Below are 25,203 nucleotides of genomic sequence, written 5' to 3' on the forward strand. Positions count from 1 at the left end.
GAATGTCATATGGAAAAGTATAAATCCTGCAGTTTTCCTCTTTTTTTTTCTTGCTTTAAACCTTCTTTTTGCCCTCGTCTTATTTTCAAAGCCAGCTTCCTCCGCTTCCCTTTTTTGTGTAAAAGACAGACACAAAGTAGGCAGTGACCTATTTTAAGGACAGCTTGCAATTAATCACACGCTAACAACCAGCATTAAGAGAGGAAGAAATGCATGATAGCCTCTTCTGTGACTTCCTGTCCTCCCTCAATGATTTTCCCCTCTTGGTTCTAGACTAAAAATGAACCTTTTTTTCTTTAACAAGCATCATTCCAGATATTCTAGAAATCTTTTTCACACTCACACACAAAGAGTCGGCTGGTTTGGATGTATAGTCACATTTAATTAAGAGCCAAATGCATTTTTTAATACATTCATTTATGCACATTTATGTGGTTCATGTGAAACTTGTGTGGACAGACATTAATTTTAACCTTACATAATTTGAAAAATGTTAACAAGACAAGTTTTAGATTTGATTGGATTTGGTTTAATTGTGATTGCTGCATACTGATGATTGAACATCATTTTTAGAGAGGGAGGACATTAATCTCTTGAAAACCTGAATTTATTTCCATTGATTAAAAAAAAACTTGTGTTTTTGGTTTCATGTGATGCTAAATTAAGGTAATTTTGGAGCCAAAGTGGTTTGATGCACACTTTCATCAATATGCATCAAGGGGTTAAATTACAAGTAAAACAAACGTATAATTTTACTTGAAGTCTTGACACTTGCGGTTTGACCTCATGCAGTATTCTTGTCACAAAGACAGTTGTTTAGGGAAAGCTTCATTAGAATAATTCAGTTCTCTGCAGGGTAATGGAAGGATTCTTATGTTTAGTTTGGTTTTGTTTTTCTTGTTCATGTTTTTGGTTTCCTTTTTGTCAGTCACACCAGTTTCAGCTTCATGATCCACAGCTGTCCTCAGTTCAGTTGATTGCCCTCAGCCCATTTAAGTGTCTGGATCATCCTTGTCAGGTCATCTTCTCTTTACTACTTTGTCACCTTTTTGTTTCTCCCCATGAATTTGTCATGTTTCAGTTTGTTTATTAAATGTTTTGCTATCTGTTGCCATTCCTGGTCTCCTGCATTTTGGTCCTCCACCACCAGGAGGGTATTCCAGAAAGCATGTTCAAACTGCTAAGTTTAAACAGTTTGAGTTTGAGGCTGCAGATATTCTCATTTTTAAAACAGTGAAAAGAATTATGTGGGGGGAATTTGCAATATGAAAAATGCATGCATGACTCTAACTTTGACTGCAGTTCTTATTTCATCAGACTGCGCGAGTGGTGCTAAATAATCTCATCATCCTCTTCCTCCCTCTCACTCATGGTGCAGAAAGAATTAAACATAACTGGACAAAATAACTAGACAAAACACATAAAACAGCTACAACTAAACATATTTAAACAAAAACCCACACTTAAACCCAAATCCGTCCAGACAGGCAAAGGGAATGGTATCCCACAATTCCTTGCCGATCTAACAGCAGCACCAAAGTTACACCTACTTGATTGAATTAACTTGAATGAAAGTAAAATAACTGATAACTACGTGTAATTTTTTAATTGACTGGACTCAAAAAATGATTCATCTTAACTGAAGCAAATAACTAAGTTAGATCAACAAAGTTTATCTTTCCAACATCCATATGTGGTCTTATCACCCTCTCACGGTGGAAAAAGTATTATCTGAGCTTCTTCATCCACTAAATCATCTTTAAATGGACGCGCCATGCTGCTTCACCTCTCTGTAAACAAACTAACCTTCAACTAAACCTGCTCCAGACCAGGTTATGTTCAGAGCATTAGTTGCTATGACAACTTGACATACCCTGAAACATACCTCCATTTCTGGAATCGAAAGATGAGGTTATCAACTTCCTTAGCCTCAAACTTACCATGGTAACTCACATAACCTGCTTTCTGAAATACCCCCTGTTCCTGACAGGTAATATTTTAATGTTTGCCCATAATATGAAGTTACACATTTTGCTGTTTAAACTAAAAAAATTATGCTATAATTAAAAATCTTTGTTGTTAAAAAATATATATAAAACAACCTCTAGCGGCTATACATTGTATTTGACCAGATACATCATAATCTGGCTGCTGATTTGAAGAATGTTTGAAGAACATTTAGGAGTATATCCTCAGAGAGGAAAACTGCACAGTTTGCTGTGTTCTATCATCCTCTGACTTGTGCTCCTGTTCAGCAGCTACTTTTTGCACTAATTCCAGCACTCCTCACCTTCTATATGGTTCCAATTATTTTAAGGGTGTTCTAGCCATCAAAAAGAAGCATCCATCCATGTCATAAACCCCCTTTTTGTCCAGTTCTGGACAGTCCTCCAGTCCATCCCAGGAACACACAGAGACCAACAGCCACACACACAAGTGTGTAAGGGACAATTTAGTAACCAACCAGCCTATAATGCATGTTGGAAGAATGTGGGAAGAACTTGGAGCTCCCGGGGAAAACCCAAACATTCATGGGGAGAACATGAAAACCCCTCACAGAAAGATCCCTGCTGGGATTTGACCCCGAGGCTTCTCTCTGTGACGTACGAGACCCACAAACTCAGGGATTCCTGGGCTCATGGAGAGCTTCATTTTCCACTTCACTAAGAATATTGAGTGTTTGAATAGAGGGCTGAGTGATGCAACGACTAGAGCAGTGGTGTAAAGTTCTTTATACACTTAGACAAACAAGCATTTATTTATTTTACCTCTGTCTAACAAATCAGTTTGAAAAAAGTCAGTAGTTGTGTTTCCATCAAACATGAAATGTTAAAAAATACACAGTTTCACAATTACACTGTTTTCATTAAATCATAATTATGCAAACAAACACAAACCAACTCACATGATAAATCATTCAAAAAACACGGATGTGAACAATATTTTGATTGACAGCAGATACATTCACATTTCTGCTTCTAGTGCTCATCATTATCTATTAAAGGAGATGTTGCCGTCTTCTTCAGGCCGCGGAGGGGCGAGCTCCTTTCATGTGGGAGGGGCTACGGATGAAGCCATTTTGGGAAATGGTGGTTGTTGATTTTACAGAGGAGCTGTGGATCCAACAATTCCACACGACACGCTCAACTATTTATGAGCTGTGTGATGCTGTGGGACGTCTTGTAACACCCACTGTGCAGTGACCAAGGCAGCCAGTTCATTCCAAGAAGCGCATCGCCATCCGGTTGTTGGTCACGTGACTTATTTAATTTTTTTAAAGTGTTTCTGTTGCTGTTTGGAGAAATATGTGTATTTGGATGCTCCTCAAAAACCACGTCCTCCAAGCGCTGAAGTCTTTTTTCAATAAATGTGAGTTTTTTTTTTAAATTGTCGTGTTTCCATTAAGCAAATTTAGTATCGCAAATCCAAGCTGTGCAAATTCATAGTCAATGGAAAGGCAGCTAGTGCGTGTAAATGAACTGATAAAATGAAATGTGATAGCCCAGTTTCAGCCAAAGTCTGTACTCACTTCAACATCAAGTTCATGCCAAACAAATATTTGACAGGAATTTTTAGGTTATTACAGAATCACAATGTCATTATTTTATATTCATTTTATATTCTATTTTCCTTTAGGTAAAGTATGGTAAGATGTTCAGGGTTTCTTGGACAAATTCCTTTACAACATGTTTCTATTTCCTTGCCTTTTAATGAAATAGGTTTTTATCAAATATCCCACACTGACTGTACTTTTGTTCTACTGAACTGAGAACAGAGTTTGTTCAGTGTTCTTTTACATTCAGAAAAGGTGTTTATGTCATTTCAAAGAACTCAGACCTTCTGTCATCACTAACCATCTCTCTGCAGCGTTGGTCAGGGGCTAGCACCATTTTTCTTGGAAAAGTAACAGCAGTTCTTTACATATACAAGCTGGAGCAATCTCACACACATGTTGATGTTTTTCCCTTTTTCATGGAAACCGTGGTCTATGTTCTGCTTGGACTCATCAAGCAATTTGCTTTTGATTATGAAGATGAAGCATGAATGAAAAATGAAAAGGAAGGCTGACTGTAACGGGGGAGAAGGGGAGTACCCAGGCGCAGAGAGGAGAGAAGGCAGGAGGTTGCAGGTGAAACGGGGCTTTAATAATCAAACTACAAAAACAAAACCACTGCATACGGCAGGCTAGAGACTCGAAAAACACAAAACCAGAGAACAACACAATATGGACCAGCACAGGAGGAAGGGAAAGACGGGACTTAAATACATCCAAGGCAACAAGACACAGGTGGAAACACTCAGGACAGATGGGGCAAGGTAAAACTCGAAACGACAACAAAACAGGAAGTACTACAAAATAAAACAGGAAGTTAACTCAGAACAAAAGGAAACAAATCACAAGGGCAAAGAAACATAAACCGTAACATCGACAGATTGTTTCAGGGTTTGCAATCCTTCCAAGATCCGGAAATTAAAAGGCACTTCATATATAAAATGTTAGTAGCCTCTGCTTTGCACTGATTTAAGAAAATCCTATTAATCACTTCATGGTCTAAACTGTCTTCGTCCATTCTTCTCCCTCCGTTAGTCTTCTCTAAAAATTTAAGAGCAACAGCTTTATCTTGATTTTCTTCATCTCCCCTGTTTATCCTCTCCTTTTTCCTTAAATATGTTAATACCGATTTTGTGAAGCAGTACACTTCTGCTTATCAACAATGTGAAAAGTTTTCATATCAGCTTTCTTGATGGTTTGATGATGAACTGGTTTAAGGACTTGCATTGATTCACTGGACTTTACAAAATAGAATGTTAGCACATGTTTGTGGGTGAATTAATATAATATAATAGAAATACTGTCTGCAGAATTACATTTTCAACACATTTTCTTTTTTCATTTTGGGAAAAATAATAAAAAGAAAAAGAAACCCAGTTTATTTAGCCATCCTCATAACTCTGCTTTACTGTCTTCTCAGTGGAAAACAACCCCTGCCAGAATAACCCTTGTCTCCATGGTGGAAGCTGTCTGCAAGAAGGGGATAGTTATAGCTGCTACTGTCCTCAGGGCTTCTCTGGAGAGAACTGCGAGATCGGTGAGTCACTACTGAGTTAAGTCAAAGCGCAAAGACCTGAAAGGTCAGCAGCTGCAGACAAATGCTGTGGCCCTGTAGCATGAGGTTTTATGACATATGTAAATGCTGGCTTAGGATTCTGCAGATGTGCAGGGAATTCGAGAGGAAGTCCTATCACTTTTTGTAGGATTTTCTTCCATGTTTGGTACTGTGGATCTTATCTGAGTGTGCAGAACGTTTAGCTGACAAGTCCAGCAGTTTTGGGTTAAGCTTCCTGATAGAACATGGCAGGGGAATATCCATATGCTGCAAGACAGTCTTTTGTGCCAGTGGCTGTTGATGGTGCATGTGCTCAACTGTGCCTGCCACTTTTTTCTGCATGTTTCCTCCCTCTGCCCCGAGAGCAGTAGGTAGCTCATCTCTTTACTTTTCAGCTCCGTAATGGGAAATTCTGACTGTTAGAAACCGATGGTTCAGTGATTTAAGTGGATCAATCGGTGTGTTTGTGTGTGCATTTGCCTGTGTGTGAACACGTGTGTACATGTGCCTATGTGTTTGAATGTGTTTCTGAGCGGAAATGCTTGTTTTTGTCCATAGGTATGCATGTATGTGTGTGTGCAAGTGTGTATGTTTTGAATAAAAAATGTGCATGTGTGTGTAGGACTGCATCCATCTATGTTAGTGTGTGTGCATATGTATGTCAGCAAATGGGCATGCAAAAGTGTGTGTGGGCATATGAACAAGTTCATGCATGTGATTGTGTTTGTGCATGTGTGTGTGTATATATATGTGTGCACGCATGCGATGTGTATGCATGCATGTGTGCATATATGCGTGTGTATGCAAACCTGTGTGTGTGTGCATGTAAGATCAAGTGTGTATGCAAGCATTTGTGCTTGGGTGAATGTGAATATGTGTGTGTGTGTGCACATGTGTGTGTGTGTTGGGTGTGGGAGGTGGTGCATCTGATTAGACAGATGAAGTAGCTGTAACTCTGTTGTGAATGAAAAGAAACATGATGTTAAGTTGGGAGCTTGCCTATTGAAGTGATCAGAATAGTGCCAAAAGCTTTGATTATGAATTCTGAGATTTTACATTTTATCAGAAGCTCTAAGTTTCATTCACATGGTTGCATAACTTTTTTACATTACATTGTTTTTACATTATCCTGACAGTGTCCACCTAATAAAAAATGGAAAACAATTTAAGCTACTATTGGGGAATTCTTACAGGAAAATCCTCTTCCTTCACATTTGTGGTTAATATTGATTCATCTTGATTGGTTCATAGAAGTCATTACAGCTCTACCGTGGTCCCTCTATCTGGTCATCTTTTTCAGTGCAGTTTCACATGCTTCTATATTTATTTATATTTAAACAGTACATTGTGTCCTGCATCCTGACTGGCTGAAAACATCACATGCAGCTCTCCAAATTTTCAAGTGTGATTTTCATTCTCTGATCCTGGACTTCTTTTTCTGTGAATGTTTGAACTTTGAGAGTTTAAGAGAGAAACGTGTGAAAATGTTCACGTTGGTCTTAAAGAAGTGGATAAAGTATGTAAAGAGTAATGTAATGAGAGTTTTACAGCCTCAAAATATCTGTAGTCCTACTTCACTGATTTCACCTGTCGCAGGTTAGTTTTAGAACCTAAAGTTGGAAGACTGTAGAGATTGAAGTTCTGGGCAGTGGTCATAACATTGTCTCTCCTACACTTTGTAGCATGCAAAGTCATTTTTGAGCGTTTAAGTGTATAATAATGTTCATTTCTCACTATAAACAACCCAAAGCAGTATTTTGATCCATTCCCACATTTCTGAGTATTCCTCTAAAAACCTGCTGTCTGAGCACCAGCCCCTCCCAATCCACCAAAACGAGCTGGTTCTCACACTCATACCTAAAAGTGAGAACAGCCCCTTCCAGGAAGAGTCCAGGATGCTTGCCCACACACACACAGACTTTCTATGTGGAGCTAGCGCTGATCGGCTAAACACTTTTGTACGACCCCACAATATAAACATCCATCGTTGCAAAATTTCCAAACAGCATGAAAATAGCTAAAGTCATACAGCTGTATAAAACTGGGAACAAGCACCACTTCACAAACTACAGACCCAGATCCTTATTACCACAGTTATTAAAATATTGGAGAAACTTTTTGAATGTAGATTGGATGCATTTATGGAAAAGCACAAACTTCTTAGTGACAGTCAATACGGATTCAGAGCAAACAGATCAACATCCTCTGCAATCATAGACTTTATAGAGCAAATCACAAATGCAATTGATCAGAAAAAATATGTTGCTGGAATTTTCATTAATCTAAAGAAAGTTATTTACACTATTAATCATGATATATTGCTAAATAAATTAGATTGATATGATATTAGAGGGATAGTGTTAGACTGGAGCAGAAACTACTTGAGTATGAGAAAGCAGTTTGTGAAGCTGAGAGATGTTTGTTCAGCATCTTTGGACATTGCTTGTGGTGTCCCACAGGGGTCAGTGTTGGGCCCCAAGTTATTCATTTTGTATATAAATGATACATGTAAAGTATCTGAAATATTTCAATTAGTTCTATTTGCAGATGATACAAATATATTTTGTGATGGTGACGACTTAAACAAACTGTTGGAAGATGTAACTAAAGAGATTAATAAATTGAAAATATTGTTTAATATGAATAAATTATCATTGAATTTGAGCAAAAAAAAATTATGTTGTGTGGTAACTGTAAAAGAAATATGCACATTGATGTAACGATTGATGGGTAGAACTTGAAAGAATATGTGAATGTAAATTCCTCGGTGATGTAATTGATGATAAATTAAGTTGGAAGCCACTTATCAAATACAGACAATCAAAATTGTCTAAAAGCATATCAGTGCTAAATGAAGCAAAATTTGTCCTAAATTATAAATCCCTTTATATTCTATACTGTTCCTTGGTTCTACCGTATTTAAACTACTGTGTGGAGGTATGGGGAAACAATTATAAAACACCATTACATTCACTGTTAATACTTTAAAAGAAAACGATACGAATCATACATAACGTGGGTTATCTGGATCACACACATGCATTATAACTACAATCAAAATCATTGAAACCTACAGACATGTTGGAGCTGCGTAGAGCATTAATCATGTTCAAAGCCACATATAGCATGCTACCAGCAAATATACAAAAATTACTCATGAAAAGAGAGGGAGAGTACAATTTGAGAAGAAAACAGAATTGTTACATATACAAAGCACGCAGAAATAGAAGATGTTTGAGTGTTTCTATATGTGGAGCAAAACTGTGGAACAGTATAGAAGCAGAAATAAAGCAATGTCCAAACATAAAACTGTTTAAAATAAGATATAAAAATATTATTTCAAAACAATATTCAAATATATCGGATGGATATTAAATGTATATATGTATATAAGTATACATATGTAAATAATATGTTTATGTATATTATTTTTATCTTAGTATTTTTCAATTATAATTCATGCTCAGTATTTATGACAGTACTCTATAAAAAGTATTATATTTTATAGCCACATAGATATTATTATAAAACATTATATATAAATAAAGAAGCTGCTTGCTAATGTCATTAATATTGATGAGGAATAGGGGGTGAGTTTATATAAGTTTATACTTCTCACTCCTTTTCGAATATGTATAGTCTTATAATTGTTCATAATATATGTGTTCATATTTCTTTTTCTGTTTGTGTTTATAATAATGTTTTTCTTTTTTTCCGAGTGTGAACGTTTTCTTTATCTTCTCTTTTTTTAAATATGTGTGTGTTTTTTTAATGTTCGAAATAAAGTTGTTTCCATTCCATTCCATTTTTACAAGCGAATCACAGACACTGCCGAGGCCGGCTCTAGGTTGATGTCGTGAAGTGGGCGGGACCCCCAAGAAGTGAAAGTTGTGGCCTCAGAGATTGAGTTGTCTTACTTCAGGGTATGAAAAGAATTCACAGAACTAACTACTATGTTGTTAAAAAAAATGTGTTCCTTAATGCGCCAAAGCTATATTCTGATATACATAGATATAGTTTTCTCTGAAAGGCTCAAGAAAAGCATTATATAGACCCTTTAACTCATGATCAAATACATTGCAATCTACTACCGGTACTTTTATCAGTCTACATTGTGTTCAGTAACCAACTTACATGTGGATTTGTGACAAATGCTCATTAGAAGCTAGAATAACACCTAAAGGTTTGCAGGTATTTATGGGGTCAGTTTAGCTTTGCTTTGCTTTTGAGTTCTAAATAAAATCGTGTTTTTTTAAGTAGCTAAAAGACTGAACATTATTCTAGTTCTAATGGTTGTGAAATACACACTCATACATCATTTGTCACACAGACAAATTACTTGTTGCTCTGCAGTTTCCTCTACAGGGTTGAAGGGCTTTTCCTCGTGTGCCTGAAGTGTTGTCTTGAGGATTAAACTGTTAAACAGCTGCTCTGCCACTGATTTAATATCAATCAATGTTACAGGAAAAAAAAGGTTATTACCTTTTACTGCTCGTTGTAACAATTATACAAAACAAATACAATGCTGTGTTAGTAGTAAGTGTGAAGAGTTCTTCTGTAACCATTACATGTCCACAGATTATTTAGGAAACACACTTCTTTCTATTTTAGACCAAACTACCTCGCTCAGAGATAGAACAACCAATCCTCTCCACCATTTGAGCTTGTGTGGAATAATAAGCTACATGACACATTGTCTTATACATGTAAGCAACTAATGCTTTAGTCACATGTGGCGGATGGGTCGCCTCCTTTAATTTTAGGGTCGTCTGGGCCAAAGATCGCCCCAGGATTCCCACAGAGGAGCTGAAGGATCTTTGCCTACGCTAAATGCATATTTTCAGCAATTCTTTACACAAAATGCTTTATAGGGTTTGACAAAAGGAAATATCTGTTTTAACGTTCTTTTAAATCACTGATCATTGAAGCTGCTTCCATTGCTAAAAGACACTTATTTGGATCAAACTTTCTCATGAACTCATAGGAGCCCAGACCCATTTTTCCCTAAAGGAAAATGATGTGGAATATAGCACATACCATGTGGACCACAGAACACATTCCTGATGTTCTTCTGTTATACTGATGGGATCTTATGGGTTAAATTAAAAACTCAGGTTTTTAATGTACTACTGTTCGAAGTAATGTGTCTCACAGCCACCATGGAAAACAAAAAACACAAACTTCTCTCATGCTTGGCTACAATTGTGGAAATCTTTACCTTTTCAGAAAGACATTATATCAATCCAAAGTAAAGGAACTACAGTCATAAGCAAAACTAAAGGTTCAGACCTATTTTTTCTGTTTCTTCCGAAATACTAAAAAATGACATTTACAGGTGATGAAACACATTTTTAAATGTGCAAAATAGCACATGATTTTTTCCTCTCCAAGACTCTTTAAGAATGAAGAAGTGATCCCAGTGGAGCTAAAGAAAATCCACATCTGGTCTCCAAAATACTTGGGCTCCTTTAAATTCTTCATGTTCAATCTAGAACACCTGTGTCCAACTCAGGCCCAGTGGCCAAATTTGGCCCACAGTGTAATTATATCCGTGAAATCATATCAAATACGGTCTATACTGTACCGCTAATACCACAAATCCCACAATGCTTTACTAGTACGTTGGCGCGCAGTCGAAACCGCCAAGTGCTCCTTTTTTCTGTTGACAGTCACTGACAGCCGTGCTCCAGTCACATCAGACAAATTAATTTCACCCTCCACAAAAATGGCCAAACGAAAGATGGACAACAAGAGCTCTGAAGACATTGCTGCTAAAATACGAGGTTTACCTCGGCTCAGAGCCTGACCCCAGACATTGACGAAAATGCATCTAAGAAAATATGCCAGGTATCTGGCTTAGACCAATGTGCAGAGTGAATCAGAGTGTAGCAAACTGAGCTGGAATGTATCTGTTTCTTATGCACTTTTTCTACTGCAAGGCATGCTCTGTTTCTAGATGATTTTGGATTTTTATTGAATGACATTAGTTTTGCTTCTTTTGTTGGCTTTGAAAGAGATTTACTTTAAAAGGAAACTTGAAAGGATACGGGGAGAGACATACTTTATTTATTTATTTAAATAAGAAAAGATCACCACTGAAGCTTTGTTTTTTTCCAGATTCTGTGTTTAAGCAAAACTAAAGTTTGTTTCCATCTGAAAAGGTTAAACATCAGATATCAGATGCAGTACATTTTCTAATAAATATTGAGTTTGGCCCATGACGTTACTTCACTGCTTGGCCCACTGTGAATTAAAGTGTGACATCCCTATTCTGGAGTGTGTCCATGTGACCTGGTGTCAGTATGTGGTTCATTACCAAAAATGTCTTGATGGTTTTTTCTGGGCTATTCAGTTCCAGCGGTTTCTAAATAATTAGTGTGATTTTAAAAAGGAGATGAAAAAAGGAAAAATAAACGTTTGCACGCCGTTTTTTCTAAAGATGGCAGGCACTAAAATTATGAGATAAAATGAAATAACTCCCTATGATTTGGGGTATGAATAGATTCTTCTGTCGTTCAGTTCTTCTATTCCAATTTTAGTTGTTTTTTTATAGTATTTAAAGTATTAAAAAGAAACATTGCAGGACAGTGGGAATCAGATTCTCATTTAAAACATATCCATTTCAGCAAAATGAAACAAACAGAAAGTTTTTCTGCACATAAATGTGGGTAAGTGACTCTTTGTTTTGAAGGTTTGGTTGTGTTCTGAGGTCTGACAGTCTGACCTGCAGACAAACAAAAACAAGACAAATAACTGATGGATTCATACACATACAATATTTTAAATTTCAGCAATGAAAAATTTTTACAGCACAAGAAAACAGTTTAAACAAAAAGTGAAATGTCAAGATGTTAAAAAAGGTATCAGAGCTAGAATGGTTATTCTGACCAATAGAACGACTGAATACCAGCTGTTTATTTCTCTATAGAAGTCTATGGGATTTTGGCTTCTTGGAACCACTTCCTGTTTGACAAGCCAGGGGGGAGGGGTCACTCAGTCCACTCAGTATACGGTCAATAGCTGCCTCTTTGCAGACCTTCTTAGCACATCTTTATTTGTCAGTCTGTCTGCTCCACCTCTACTGCATTATCATTTTTTATTTTTATCCTTTTAGTCAAAATACATTTTTTCTCTTGTTTGGTGTCTCTTCTTCCTGTCTTCCTTCTCCACATCTTTCTTTCCTCTGGTGTTCAGTTTTCTGCCTTCAGCTCTGTTCTTCCACAGTATAGGGTTGCACTGAAACCACAGCTGAGCAGAGTTTGAGGTGAAATCAAGCCTGCGGCCCCCCCAGCATGTCTACAAAAAGAATCTTTTCATTTCCTGCCATTCTTCTGTACTCACCTCTTACCCACAACCTCCATCCCCCCTATTCATCTTTCTTTTTTCACTCTGGGCCTCTTGTTTTCCATCCAATGTTTTTCTGTCACAGTCATATGCATTTATTCATACAGAGAGGTTTCTGTACTCGTGCACAAAATAAACATTTACAAACGTGTTCTCGTTGCACATCCTCTGTTTTTACATGCATACTTCCCATCTTCCCCACTGATCTGATCTTCCCTTTGAATGTGTTTTATGACATTGTGTTAAAGGAAAATCATTATGTATTTTAGACTAAAAAACAAATCCTGCACTGTCCTGTGGTTCAGAATGCCCAGATGAGCATTTCTGCTTGGTTTGTGCGGGAAGCATCACCATCTTTTTAACCAACTCTCAAGTCAGCTCATGTGATGGAGGCTGAAAGATTCATGAGGCTGAGCTAATAATATCAAGCCCCAACCTACCTCACTATAGTGTCCACAGATCTGAGTACCAAGGTCAAAGATGATGCAAATGGGAGACCCAGAATGCAGCTGAGCCAAGTCTATGAGATAGATAAGTCTGCTTTAAACAAGATCATTTCACATTCAAATTCAAATTAATGTTATTCCTAAAGCTCTTTTCCTGAAAAAAGAACGGCTCCAGGTGCTGTACATAAAAACAAACCAGAACGCAAAAAAACCCAATTCCCACACCGGCAATAACATAATACAAGAAGCCCGTCATAATAACAGACACAAAAACAAACACAAAAAAGAGAAATGATTATAAAAAGCCAAAGAAGAGAGAACCCAGAAGGCGCCGTCTGCCCTGTCCCCCAGTTGGCCGGAGTGTCAGCATCCAAACAGCACAAGCACAACTCATCCCCAGCACCTCCCACCCCACAGCCCCCCAACCCCTGGGTCCAATGCACCTGACATTGGCACACGGGGAACCCGGAACAAGAGATGCCAGAGGACAAGCATGGCCAAAACTCTGGGAGCCCGAACATAAACACCCCAACCAAGGGTGAGAAAACACCTGTAAACGGTTTAAAATGTAAAAGTAATAAATAGAAGAGTTAGCATATAGAAACAGCTAAAATATGAAGAAAAGAATTAAATTAAGTTAATGCATAAAATTGTGCATAAAAAGTCTAAACATCTAGATCCCACAAACAACATCCAATTAAAAGCTAAATTAAATTTCAGGCTTTCATATCTCTCTAAGAAGGGAAAGAATGACACAGATTATTGATGAGTCCCCTGTCACTTCAATGGTCCACCATCTCCAGTCATTCCTTCAGTAATGATTTAACAAATGTGTGCATTTGACTTCAAATCAGTGCAAAGATTGAACCCAGTAATCACATTTTAAATGCTGCTTCCAGGCTTCTTTCTTTTTGTTACAACAATCTGTTGCAGAACTTATAGAATAATTAAATTGCTTTCTGAGCAGACTTTGTTTCCAACAGATTTTTTCTGGAAGCCCAGGGTAGAGCAGGAACAGGGTTAAACTTACTCCGTGTGTGGGAAGTCTGTCTCCCTGTGGACACATGAACATTAAGGCTTTCAGAGATCCCTTTGAAAGAATTTTCAGATTTGCTCATTTCTATCACTTTTGAACGAAGGTCTGCTGAGAGCTCTTTTGAGCAAGCCTTGGTTGACAGCAGCCAATCCTTCTTTAAGACAGCAAATTCCACTCAGGTGGGGTGTTTTTTAGAGGGCATTGAAACTAAAACCAACACATTCTATCTCACCACACTGACTAAATTACCGCTTGGCTTACACCTGTCTTGAATTGTCTTGACAAATTCTTAGTCTAAGAGCTAATTTTTTTCACGTTGTGTTCAATAAACGTGTGAATAAATATGTTTGTGTGGTATTAGTTAAAGCTGTCTGTGGATGTCAATTGTTGTGACTTGGATAAACAGAACTTTTTGTTCAATTCGGGTCCACTTACTTTTTGCAACAAAATAAAATCCCGATGACGTTAAAAGCACCTCTTTCATTGTTTCTTTGAGTACCCGTTGTCTTCAAAGGCCGAATCCGAATTCATTCCCTACCCCTTTATTCAGCCCTCCAAGCAAAGAGTTATGGAAAATAAGTGTCTTCAAATCCAGACGTTACTCCCACTCCATGACATCATAATTAGCTATCTACATTAGCACGTAGCTGCCAGTGCTTGGACAGTAGCCAAAACATTGCTTTTGTACATTTGAAATGTCATGCAAAAACAAAAAGTCAATACTGACATTTCATTGTAAACGTCTGTGCTTCAGAGCACACCCACGTGAAGAAATCCTTTTCTCTTCCGTGTCACAAGCGCGGTACGGATCACCCTACCGGTGGAGGGATAGCCTGCCTTAAGTCGTTATGGCTCCCCACCTAAAAAACACTTTTGGACACCGCTACAGCTCCAAATGCCCCTACAATCTGAGCAATAGGGAGGAGCCAGAGGGACAGGGAATAAATTTCCATTCGGCCTATGTCTCCTCATCTGTTAGAGTGCAGTTGAGCATCTGCAGAGCGCGTTCACGTCTGTTTTGTCTGTGCCAAAATCACGAGGCCAATGCCCGGCTGACAGTGGCACGGGGATGTGAAGTGCCCACTGTCGGCCAAACAAACACACTACTGAAAAAAAAGTAGGTTTCACTGTCTGTATGTCTCAGAAATACTCATACAAAACAGCCCTCCTTGCTTTTGCTTTGTATTTTTTAGAAACTACTACAGAAAACATGTATTTAAAAACAGAATTCAATTGAGCTGAGACTTTAAAGGAAGACTGTAGGACAGTGTTCAAGACAATGAAAAAAATGACATCTTTAAGCAAAAAAAATTATTGAAATATGGAGGTGATTCCTGAAGACCAACCTTTTCCATTCTTCTGCATTCATTCATTCATTTTCTTAACCGTTTATTCCCTTTCGGGGTCATGGGGCTGCTGGAGCCTATCCCGGCCACTTGAGGGCGAAGGCAGGGGGACAGCCTGGACAGGTCGCCAGTGTGTCGCAGGGTAGAATGTCCACAAACACACACCCATTCACTCTCACATTCACACCTATGGACAATTTAGAGTTGCCAATTGACCTATGAAGCATGTTTTTGGACGGTGGGAGGAAGCCGGAGATCCCGGAGAAAACCCACACATGCACGAGGAGAACATGCAAACTCCACACAGAAAGGTCCCCCATTGATGTAGTTTTTCACGTCCCCCAGCCGGGACATATATACAAAAGTGTTGCGTTTATATTTTTGGTCAGTCTATATCTATATCTATATCTATATCTATATCTATATCTATAGATATAGACAGATAGACAGACAGACAGACAGACAGACAGACAGACAGACAGACAGACAGACAGACAGACATTACCATTTTTACTAAGGCACCTTTTTTCTGTAATCTTGACTTTATTTTTGTCCATCTCCAACTCTTGCTCAGTGTTTTCTTCAGATCAGCTTTACCTTTTTCCTTCAATTTCCACCACAGATTTTCAGATAAATTCAAAAATAAAAACAAATAAAAACAAATGAAAACTCAAATTGCCACACAATCTTTGAGCTTGTTGGAGTTATAAGCACAGAGTTCATTTGATCTGGAATGAACTTCTAAATAATCTGTGACTGGAAATAGTTGGCAGTTGTCTATATTTGTGTGACACAGCACTTTGTCCAAAGCAGATTTGCATTTAATCACCTAATATGACAACATTTCCAAAATTCATTATTTTCCTCTTATTCAGTGTTTCTGGGTTTTTCTTTTCTGTTTAGATCTTTGCTTTTCCTACCAATTTATTACTTGTCTTGTTTTAGATATTCTGTTTTTTAATTAAATCACATTTAAATATTCAATGTAAAAAAGCATGTTAAAATGTTTTTTTTTACATTTCATGCTAATGCATATTCTTCCAAAACTAACTAATTCCTAAAAGAAGCACTTTCTTTCAAGTCCCAAAGTGATTTATTTTTCGGCCAAAAATTAAAAACATAAATAAACATCTTTAAGAATGTTCAATATTCTGCCAGAGGTTTCAGTAAAGCCAAAGGCAAAAGTACAATTGCTGCCAATCTCACTTTACTTATAAAGTCAGACTTAAGTGGTTCACTGGTTTAGAAAAATAATTATTTATTGATGAATCAGAAAACCTTTTTTTCTGTCTCAACACACTTTAAGAAATATCTTGCAGCTGTGGACACTGGTATAAAAGACTTTCTTGGCTCCATAAAAACAGCGTGGGGGGGGGTGAAAAAGAAAAGAATGAGCACCAGAGATTAAGAAAGCTTGACAGAGATAGAGTCAAAGTTCAGAGAGAATGTGGTCTGTGCATTTTAGCCAAACTTTAAAAGATCTAAACTGTTTAATAAAAATAAGAAGTATGGACATGTTAAATATTTCTTCCTTGTCCACTCAGAATCACATACTCATGGTAAGTCACCATTAAATCATACATTTAGGTTCAGGAGAAATAGATTAATTTACTGTTCTAATCCATCAGAAGTGTGTCAGAAATAACGGCATGAGGCAAAAAATAGCCTGTCATTCACCGCTCCAGGGAACTGCTCTCTTTCAAGTTATTGATTTTTTTTTTCATGTGCACCCCCCCCCCCCCCCACTGGATGTGAGGATTGAGATGGACAGAAGGAAACAAGGAAAAAAAGATAGGAATACAGTATGTGAACATCTGAAACTGAAAAAATCTGACAAGAAGCTATGCTGTGTCATAGATCAGGCTGGGCTTGAAGGGCTGCTGCTAATGCCAGGAGCTGTATGAGGACCCTTGTAGACCCCCCTGACTTAAGGAAATTAGTCAGATAAGACCCCCACAGTGAGGGGGGGTCAAGTTTCCATTTAGAGATGTCCTAAGATGCAGCACAGACAGAAGGTGAGAGGAGAAAACGAGAAGAAGCTGGAGGAGGAAAAGACTAGACAGACATAGGAGGAGGATTCTTGGGACATGTTCTGCCTGCTCTGTCATTCTAAGGTCCTCCATGTCTCCAGTCTTCACGCTGCTCCATCTGAAGGGAGATAGAAATAGCAGGTGACTATGTGATACTGGTGGCAGCTGGTGTCATTTTCCTGGCAACTGCCCCCCTCCCACACAGAATATAAACAGACACTGTAGACAAAGTCAGCAAGCACACACAGACTCACATGCTGCTGTCAGAAGTGAAGGCTAGCAGAACGATGTTGGATATTGTGACACTTTACCTCATTACATTTTCCCAGTCTGTTATGAATGTTGTGGCAGTGCTGTCAGCCAAACCCCCCCTGAAACACACACACACACTTACGTATACGTTTGCTGTCTGTAAATGGGGTGTTCTGTAACTTTCATCTGTTCATTACCCAGATTTTCAGGTTCACTAATCCTGCTTGTCTTGTTGGATCTCTTGATTGATTGATCGATTTCAAGCATTGTAGTCAAAGCAATCAAGAATGTACACAGATTTATCAAACGCATTAGAGAAGTGATGAAATGCATAGATAAAAGGAACAGAAAAAAAGACACTTATATCACATATGCTAAATTAAATATAGTGATCATTAACTAAAGACATGCTGAGCTTGATTTATTGCTTGAACAGGAGTGGGAAGAAGTGAGTTTATATAATCCCACCCCTACTAAATTAATTCATTACACAGTTTAACATAGTGTTTGTAATCTGGTTCTGATCTGATAGATTCTTTTCAAGTTACAAAATCCAGTGCCTAGTAATGATTGATTATCTTCAGAAAACATTAATTCATGATTTCAGTAAACAGTAACGGTACCTATTATGTAATAATCATTGATTATCATTAGAACACATGATCACATTAAACCATTAACTATTGCAGATCAAGTAAAGAAAATCAAAAGCTTATTGACTGTAATTCAAACATTCAGTCATCAGTATTGCACATTACACAAAGTAATACTCAGTGGTTGTAATTAAAAGAGCTTTGATTATTTCACCACAATCAAGTTCACACATGTTTTTGGATGACTGGGCACTCTCCCTCCTTCTTTTCACATTTCATCATCCATTTTAGAAGAACTTAAACACTCACCTGAGCACAGGTGTTAGCTCACCTTTGCACTAATATTTTGCGTGATTGAATGAAATATTTCACTCTAGTTGGTTTGAAGGCATAAGTATACGTATAACCATCCAGCAACTTGTTGCTTTATGCTGCTTCATGGTTTTATCCCCACCACCACCACCACCCCCTATAATCACCCTCCTACCCCCCCCTCTCTCTAACATCCCTCTCTCTTCTTCCTTTCTTTCCTTTTCCGTCCGGTCCAACAACAAAGATTTTCAAATATGATTAAAATGTATAAAGTTTGGCCTCAATTACAAAAGGCGTTTATTCAAACATACCTCTGGTTTGTTAGAAGATTAATAACCCCTGTTGTTAAAGTAAAACATGTCCAACACAAGAGGCCCTCAGCTCTCATCTGTCTGCCCAGCTGTTGGACAGGACAAGTAAAAAAAAACAAAAAAAAACATCACTTTTATTTTATCTCAGTTTAAAGATAATTTGTTGTAATCCATCCATGATTTTATTTTGTTTAACTCTGTGTTTACCACATTGATAAGTTCCCTATGATTGTTTGTAGAATAGAATACATTTGTGTCATCAGTTTCAAAAGCTTTGAAACATTAAATAAATCAATTATGTAAATATTGAATAGCAGCGGGCCCAGGATTGATCCTTGTGGGACACCACAACTTTTCTCTATGGTTTCGGATGTAAATTCCTCAATCTTGACAAATTGTTTTCTTCCCGTTAAATAGCTTTTGACCCAAGTTAGCGCTAGTCCTCTTATCCCATACACTTCCAGTTTGTCAAGTAGGATGTCATGGTTGGGAGACAAAGGTTTTTTTCAAGTCAATGATAATTTCAGCTGCATATTTCTTTTTGTCCAAAGCATTTGTGATTTCCTCCACAGCATCAATAATAACCAATGAGGTTGATCTGTTTTCTCTAAAACCACATTGGTTTTTATTCATATCGTTATGTTTATCAATAAATGTAACAAATTTATCCTTAAATATTTTTTCTAAAATTATTGAGAATAGTGGGAGAAGAGAAACAGGTCTATACTTTGTAAATTGGTGTTTGTCTCCACTCTTATAGATAGGAATCACTTTGGCTATTTTCATTTAGTTTGGGAATCTCCCAGTTGGTAATGATAAGTTATATATGTACGTTAAAGGCTTAGAGATACTATTAATGACTTTTTTCACCACCTTCATATCTACATCCTCACAATCTTTCGAGTTTTTACTCTTGAATTTCTCTACAATTGATATCAGCTCATTTTCGTTCACATCAGAGAGAAAGATTGAGTGTGGGATCTTTTCGATGGGTGGATTATTGTCTTTGCTGGTTTTGCATTTTGGAATTTCCGCTGCCAACTCTGGACCCACGTTTACAAAATAGTTATTGAGACCATTTCCTGTTACATTGATGTTATAGCTTTGACCCTTCTCATCTGTAAAGTAATCTGGGTATGTTTACTTTTTTGTCCCATTTGTAATGATGTTAGTTAATATTTCCCAAACTCGCTTTACGTTGTTTTTATGTTCGTTCAGTAGATTATTGAAGCACACTTTTTTTCTGTGCCGTGTTATATCAGTTAGTATATATTTGTAAGATTTATAGAAGTTATTTTTTCTTTTTACAAGGTTTTTGTAGACCGGCGGTTAACCAAGGATGTTTGGCAAATTGGTTCTTAGATTTGTAAATGGACATTCTTATTGTAAAGTGAGATAAATATTTCTAAAAAACATTTATAAGCGGTGTCCACATCTTTCACTGAACCCCAGCTTGCCTCTGGTGGTTGGCGGGCGCCTGTGTTTGGCAGCGGAGCCGCCACCAGTGTCTGAATGTGTGTGTGAATGTGTGAGTGACTGGGTGAATGGGTCTGTGCCTGTAAAGCGCTTTGTCCTTGTAGGAAGAAAGGCGCTATACAAGTATACGCCATTTACCATTTACCACTTTCCCTCTGTACACAGAGTTCCAGTTTTGTCTGGATAAGTCATTATTTAGAGCATTCATGATTATTTCATTTCTTAACCTTTTATAGCTTTTATGGTTCTTTTATAATTTTCTTTGTCTTCACATTGATGTCAAATAGTGCAAAAACTGGTAAATGATCAGTTATGTCACATATCATTAGTCCACTCATATGAGTGTATTCTATATTATTTGTAAAAATATTTTAAATAAGAGTAGCACTTTGAGTAGTGATTCTGCTGGGTCTTGTTATGGTTGGATATAAAGTCATAGCATACATTCTGCTGATAAAGTCGTCTGTGGCTTTATGTTTGCTGGGGTTTATCAGATCGATATTGAAGTCTCCACAGATGTATAATATTTTGTTATTTAGAGAGGTAAACATCTTTTCCATCCAGTCACTGAACACTTCTAAGCTTGACCCTGGCGACCTATAAACACAGCTTATAATGACATTTTTCCCTGAATTGTTACATATTTCAATTGTAAGACATTCCAGTATTCCATCCACTGCAACTGACAATTTATCAATGACTGTAAACTTTGTATTTTTTTCCACATATATTGCGACTCCTCCACCTTTTTTGTTTACTCTGTGCACATAATTAAGCTCGCAGTTTTCCAATTCAAAGTCAGCATCCTTGTTGCGGCTGAACCAAGTTTCAGATTTAGTTACGATATCAAAGGAATGCTCGATGTTCTGTATGTCTTTAAAGTTGGTATACATGCTTATGCTGTTAAAGTGAATGATTGACAGTTTTCCTTCTGGGTTAACAGAGTTTACAGTCCATATTTACAGTGGATCAATGTCATCTTGCAGATTGTTGTAATTATCACTGAAAAAAAACTTTTGCATGCTGTAATATATGAGGGATAATGCCCGACAAGGTGTCCATTATCAAATTTGTGGAGGCGTGAACCGTCCACCGGTATGGCACGGTTTCACTTATAAAGGAAATGCATTTTCAATCAAATATTCTTTCTCTTGTTATTTTTCATGTTACGGAAACCGCACTGTTGTTCCTGAATCCGAACCTCGGATTCAGGAACAACAGTGCGGTTTCCATCCTGGTCGTGGAACAGTGGACCAGCTCTACACCCTATCTAGGGTGCTGGAGGGTTTGTGGGAGTTCGCTCATCCAGTCCATATGTGTTTTGTGGATTTGGAGAAGGCGTTCGACCGCGTCCCCCGTGGCATCCTGTGGGGGGTGCTCTGGGAGTATGGGGTCCGGGGAGCCTTACTGAGGGCTGTCCGGTCTCTGTATGACCGGAGTAGGAGCTTGGTCCGCATAGCCGGCAGTAAGTCAGACCTTTTCCCGGTCCACGTTGGACTCCGGCAGGGCTGCCCTCTATCACCGGTTCTGTTCATAGTTTTTATGGACAGAATTTCTAGGCGCAGCCAGGGGCCGGAAGGGATCTGGTTTGGGGACCACAGGATTTCCTCTCTGCTTTTTGCAGATGATGTTGTCCTGTTGGCTTCATCGAACCGGGACCTCCAGCGTGCATTGGGGCGGTTTGCGGCCGAGTGTGAAGCGGCTGGGATGAGGGTCAGCACCGCTAAATCTGAGGCCATGGTCTTTGACCGGAGAAAGGTAGTTTGCCATCTCTCGGTCGGTGGAGTGTCCTTGCCCCAGGTGGAGGAGTTTAAATACCTTGGGGTCTTGTTCACGAGTGAGGGAAGATTGGAGCGTGAGATTGACAGGCGGATCGGAGCAGCGTCCGTAGTTATGCGGTCGCTCTATCGGTCCGTCGTGGTGAAGAGAGAGCTGAGCCGAAAAGCAAAGCTCTCAATTTACCGGTCGATCTACGTTCCAGTACTCACCTATGGTCATGAGCTATGGGTCATGACCGAAAGAACGAGGTCCCGAATACAAGCGGCTGAAATGAGCTTCCTCCGTAGGGTGGCTGGGCGCTCCCTTAGAGATAGGGTGAGAAGCTCGGTCACCCGCGGAGAGCTCGGAGTAGAACCGCTTCTCCTCCACATCGAAAGGAGCCAGTTGAGGTGGCTCGGGCATCTAGTTCGGATGCCTCCTGGACGCCTCCCTGGAGAGGTGTTCCGGGCATGTCCCACTGGGCGGAGGCCCCGGGGAAGACCCAGGACACGCTGGAGAGACTACGTCTCTCGGCTGGCCTGGGAACGTCTCGGGGTCCCCCCAGAGGAGCTGGAGGAAGTGGCTGGTGTGAGGGAAGTCTGGGCATCTCTGCTCAGTCTGCTGCCCCCGCGACCCGGTCCCGGATAAGCGGAGGAAGATGGATGGATGGATGGATGGATGGATTTTTCATGTTTAAATCATTTTTCACAAGAAGTGGATTAGTGTGCCACGCCGTCACGGTAGAGTGGTTTATATTCTGAACGTCATGTTAAGTGAGCCAAAGCATTAGTTCACAGAGAAAGTTCACCTCTTACTGTTGATTTGTCCAGATGATGAAGCTAAAGGTTGTTGCAAAGAAACAAAGTGTATTCATAAGAAAAAAAAGTTGTTCATAAATTATTACTTTGCTTTTAGATAGTTATGATTGAAGAAATATCAACCCTGAACTCTGATCACACACGTGGGTCAACAAACACCAAACCATATTAAATTTAGGTCAATATTGATGTTGATGGTAATGGTGGACAGAGATCTTCTCATGTCCATCATAGAGACATTTGAAGGACAAACGTCTTGCTGTTGTGATGAACTAATGAATGTCTGTCCCCCTGTGTTCTGAGTTTCTGTTGTTCTGCTTGCCAACTGGCATAGGACAGCACAATACTGTAGAACATTCAGGCCATTTGATCAAAGCGTCCTGTTTAGGTGTCCGTCATCACTTTTTAATGGACATCCTGCAGCCAATCAGAATGGAGTATTCAGCCAGACCATGGTATAATTACTGCTGTCATTTGAGGCATAGTCAAATATTTTTATTTTTTTCTGAGAGGAAACTTTTTTTCTGATGAACTTTATCAGATCTACTGATAAAGTGATGTTTTTCTGACAAGTCTGCAGATTATTTAAAGCTTGTTTCCTCTACCTTGCTGATTCTGATTTCTTTCTGATTCTCTGGTTTTCAGACACTTTATTGTACTTTACTGTACTCCAAACACAATAAAAACATAAATGGTTTCTTCTTCACCACAGATAAGTTGATAACAAAGATAAACACTAATAAAAAAAAAAGGTTGTTTTTGTCTTGAACAGCTGTTTCTTGACATTAGCACGTGTTAGTTTGTAGATTTTAATATCAATCCAAACAGCAGCTCACCTGTTTTCTTCATTTTCAAGCTGCTGCCCGTAGAAAACCATGTAACAGACTGACAGAGAAACACACTAAAGTCATGTGAAACTTGTATTTCTCCTAAAGGAAACATCGACATTGACACAACATGGTCTATTTAGTTTCCATGCTGTTGAAAAGAGGAGCAGTTTACCAGAAAGGTATCCATCTTTGTAGAAGGCCATGGAAATGTCAGTGCCTCTCAGCAAACCAAAGGCAGTCAGTCAGCCAGGAAAATGACAAACACATAAAGCCTTTCAGCCACAACCTTTGTATGACTAACATTTGCTGTTCAAAGCCGTCATACTGCAGGATGCCATGTCAATTTATTTTTACATCCTGCTGTTGGGTATAGGAGACAAACAGAGAGGGGCCACATCTGTCACAAGTTTAGACTTAAATAGTAGCACATGTCAGAGTGTGGGTGTCAGATCCAGAGTGACTGAGCTAGAGTTGGATGTTTTCTTCTCAGTCATGGTCAGGAAAAGTCCTTGCTTTGTATTCATACCATCCTTCTGTGCCCCTCCCAAAGGCCCTGGTCATATTAAAGTCTTTGGGTGATTCAAATGTTCACTGTGTAATTGATCAGACTGCTTTTTGATTTGTGCTTCCGGACATGGAGTCCAAAAAAAATAAAAAATAAAAACATAAACATATGAATATCAGAGTTAGAAACACCCCGGACCGTCACAACTGAGATTTATCACATCAGGGCCTGCATGCTAACCGTGGTCCAACAGTACTACCGTGTTGCTTATTTTTCAGAGGCCTACTGCCCTACTTTTTGCTAATTAACTAAATTTGGGGATTGGTTGACACACCTGATTTAACTTCAGTTTATTTTTTCTGAGCAGTATTTTTGATTCTCCTTGTTCTGCTTTTAAATCATTCCCTCCAGGACCTTTTGAGCCTTTCTGATGAATGTTGCAGCCCTAAAAACCTGAAATTATAGCAGGTTTCCTAAAAGTTGGTATTTTGCAGTAACAATTTTCAACTAAAGGCTTTAGGAGGATGTACAAATTTGAAAGTAGTTGTTTTTTCCCCAGTTTATTGAAGTGTAGTTTTATAAAAGGAAAGCACAACTTGATAAAAATCCTAAATAAACTGTGATTGAGTTTAAATCAAAGCAATCTTATTTTCATATTTGTTAAAGCAATTGCAAAAGTTAAATGGTTGTAGAACGGCAGTTTATATTTAACACAAATGAATGGAGCAATGTTGTTGAACCTAATTAAATTTAAAGTTTACATTTATAAAAAATAAAAAAAATGTAAAAGTTGACTCTGAGGTTCAATGAGCTATTTTTAGGTGTTAATTAAAAAAACAAGTTGGATTTATTTTCAGGAAAGCCACTGTCGCTACAGCAACTCATCTGTTCTCCCCTGCATCAGCAACCATGCTCAAGTCTTCCTTCTCATCCATGAACATCCTCTTTGTTCTTGATCTGGACTTCTTTCCCTCAACCTCATCTCAATCCCTCATTTTATCAATAATTTTAGAATGTATTTTCTTAGTTTTGCTCATC

The 25,203-nt window shown here is 38.4% G+C and overlaps 1 protein-coding gene across 1 annotated transcript in view; it reads left to right on the forward strand.

Moving 5' to 3' along the window:
- Positions 1-25,203, forward strand: part of ncanb (neurocan b) — a 151,941-nt gene that overhangs the window by 80,243 nt on the left and 46,495 nt on the right. The window contains exon 10 of the mRNA XM_078945501.1: positions 4,974-5,090. Coding sequence (XP_078801627.1) covers positions 4,974-5,090 — 117 coding nt within the window. The remainder of the gene's footprint in view (positions 1-4,973; positions 5,091-25,203) is intronic.

The sequence above is a fragment of the Oryzias latipes genome, chromosome 4 (genome assembly GCF_053564925.1).
Source record: "Oryzias latipes strain Hd-rR chromosome 4, Olatipes_Hd-rR_3.1".
Classification (NCBI taxonomy): domain Eukaryota; kingdom Metazoa; phylum Chordata; class Actinopteri; order Beloniformes; family Adrianichthyidae; genus Oryzias; species Oryzias latipes.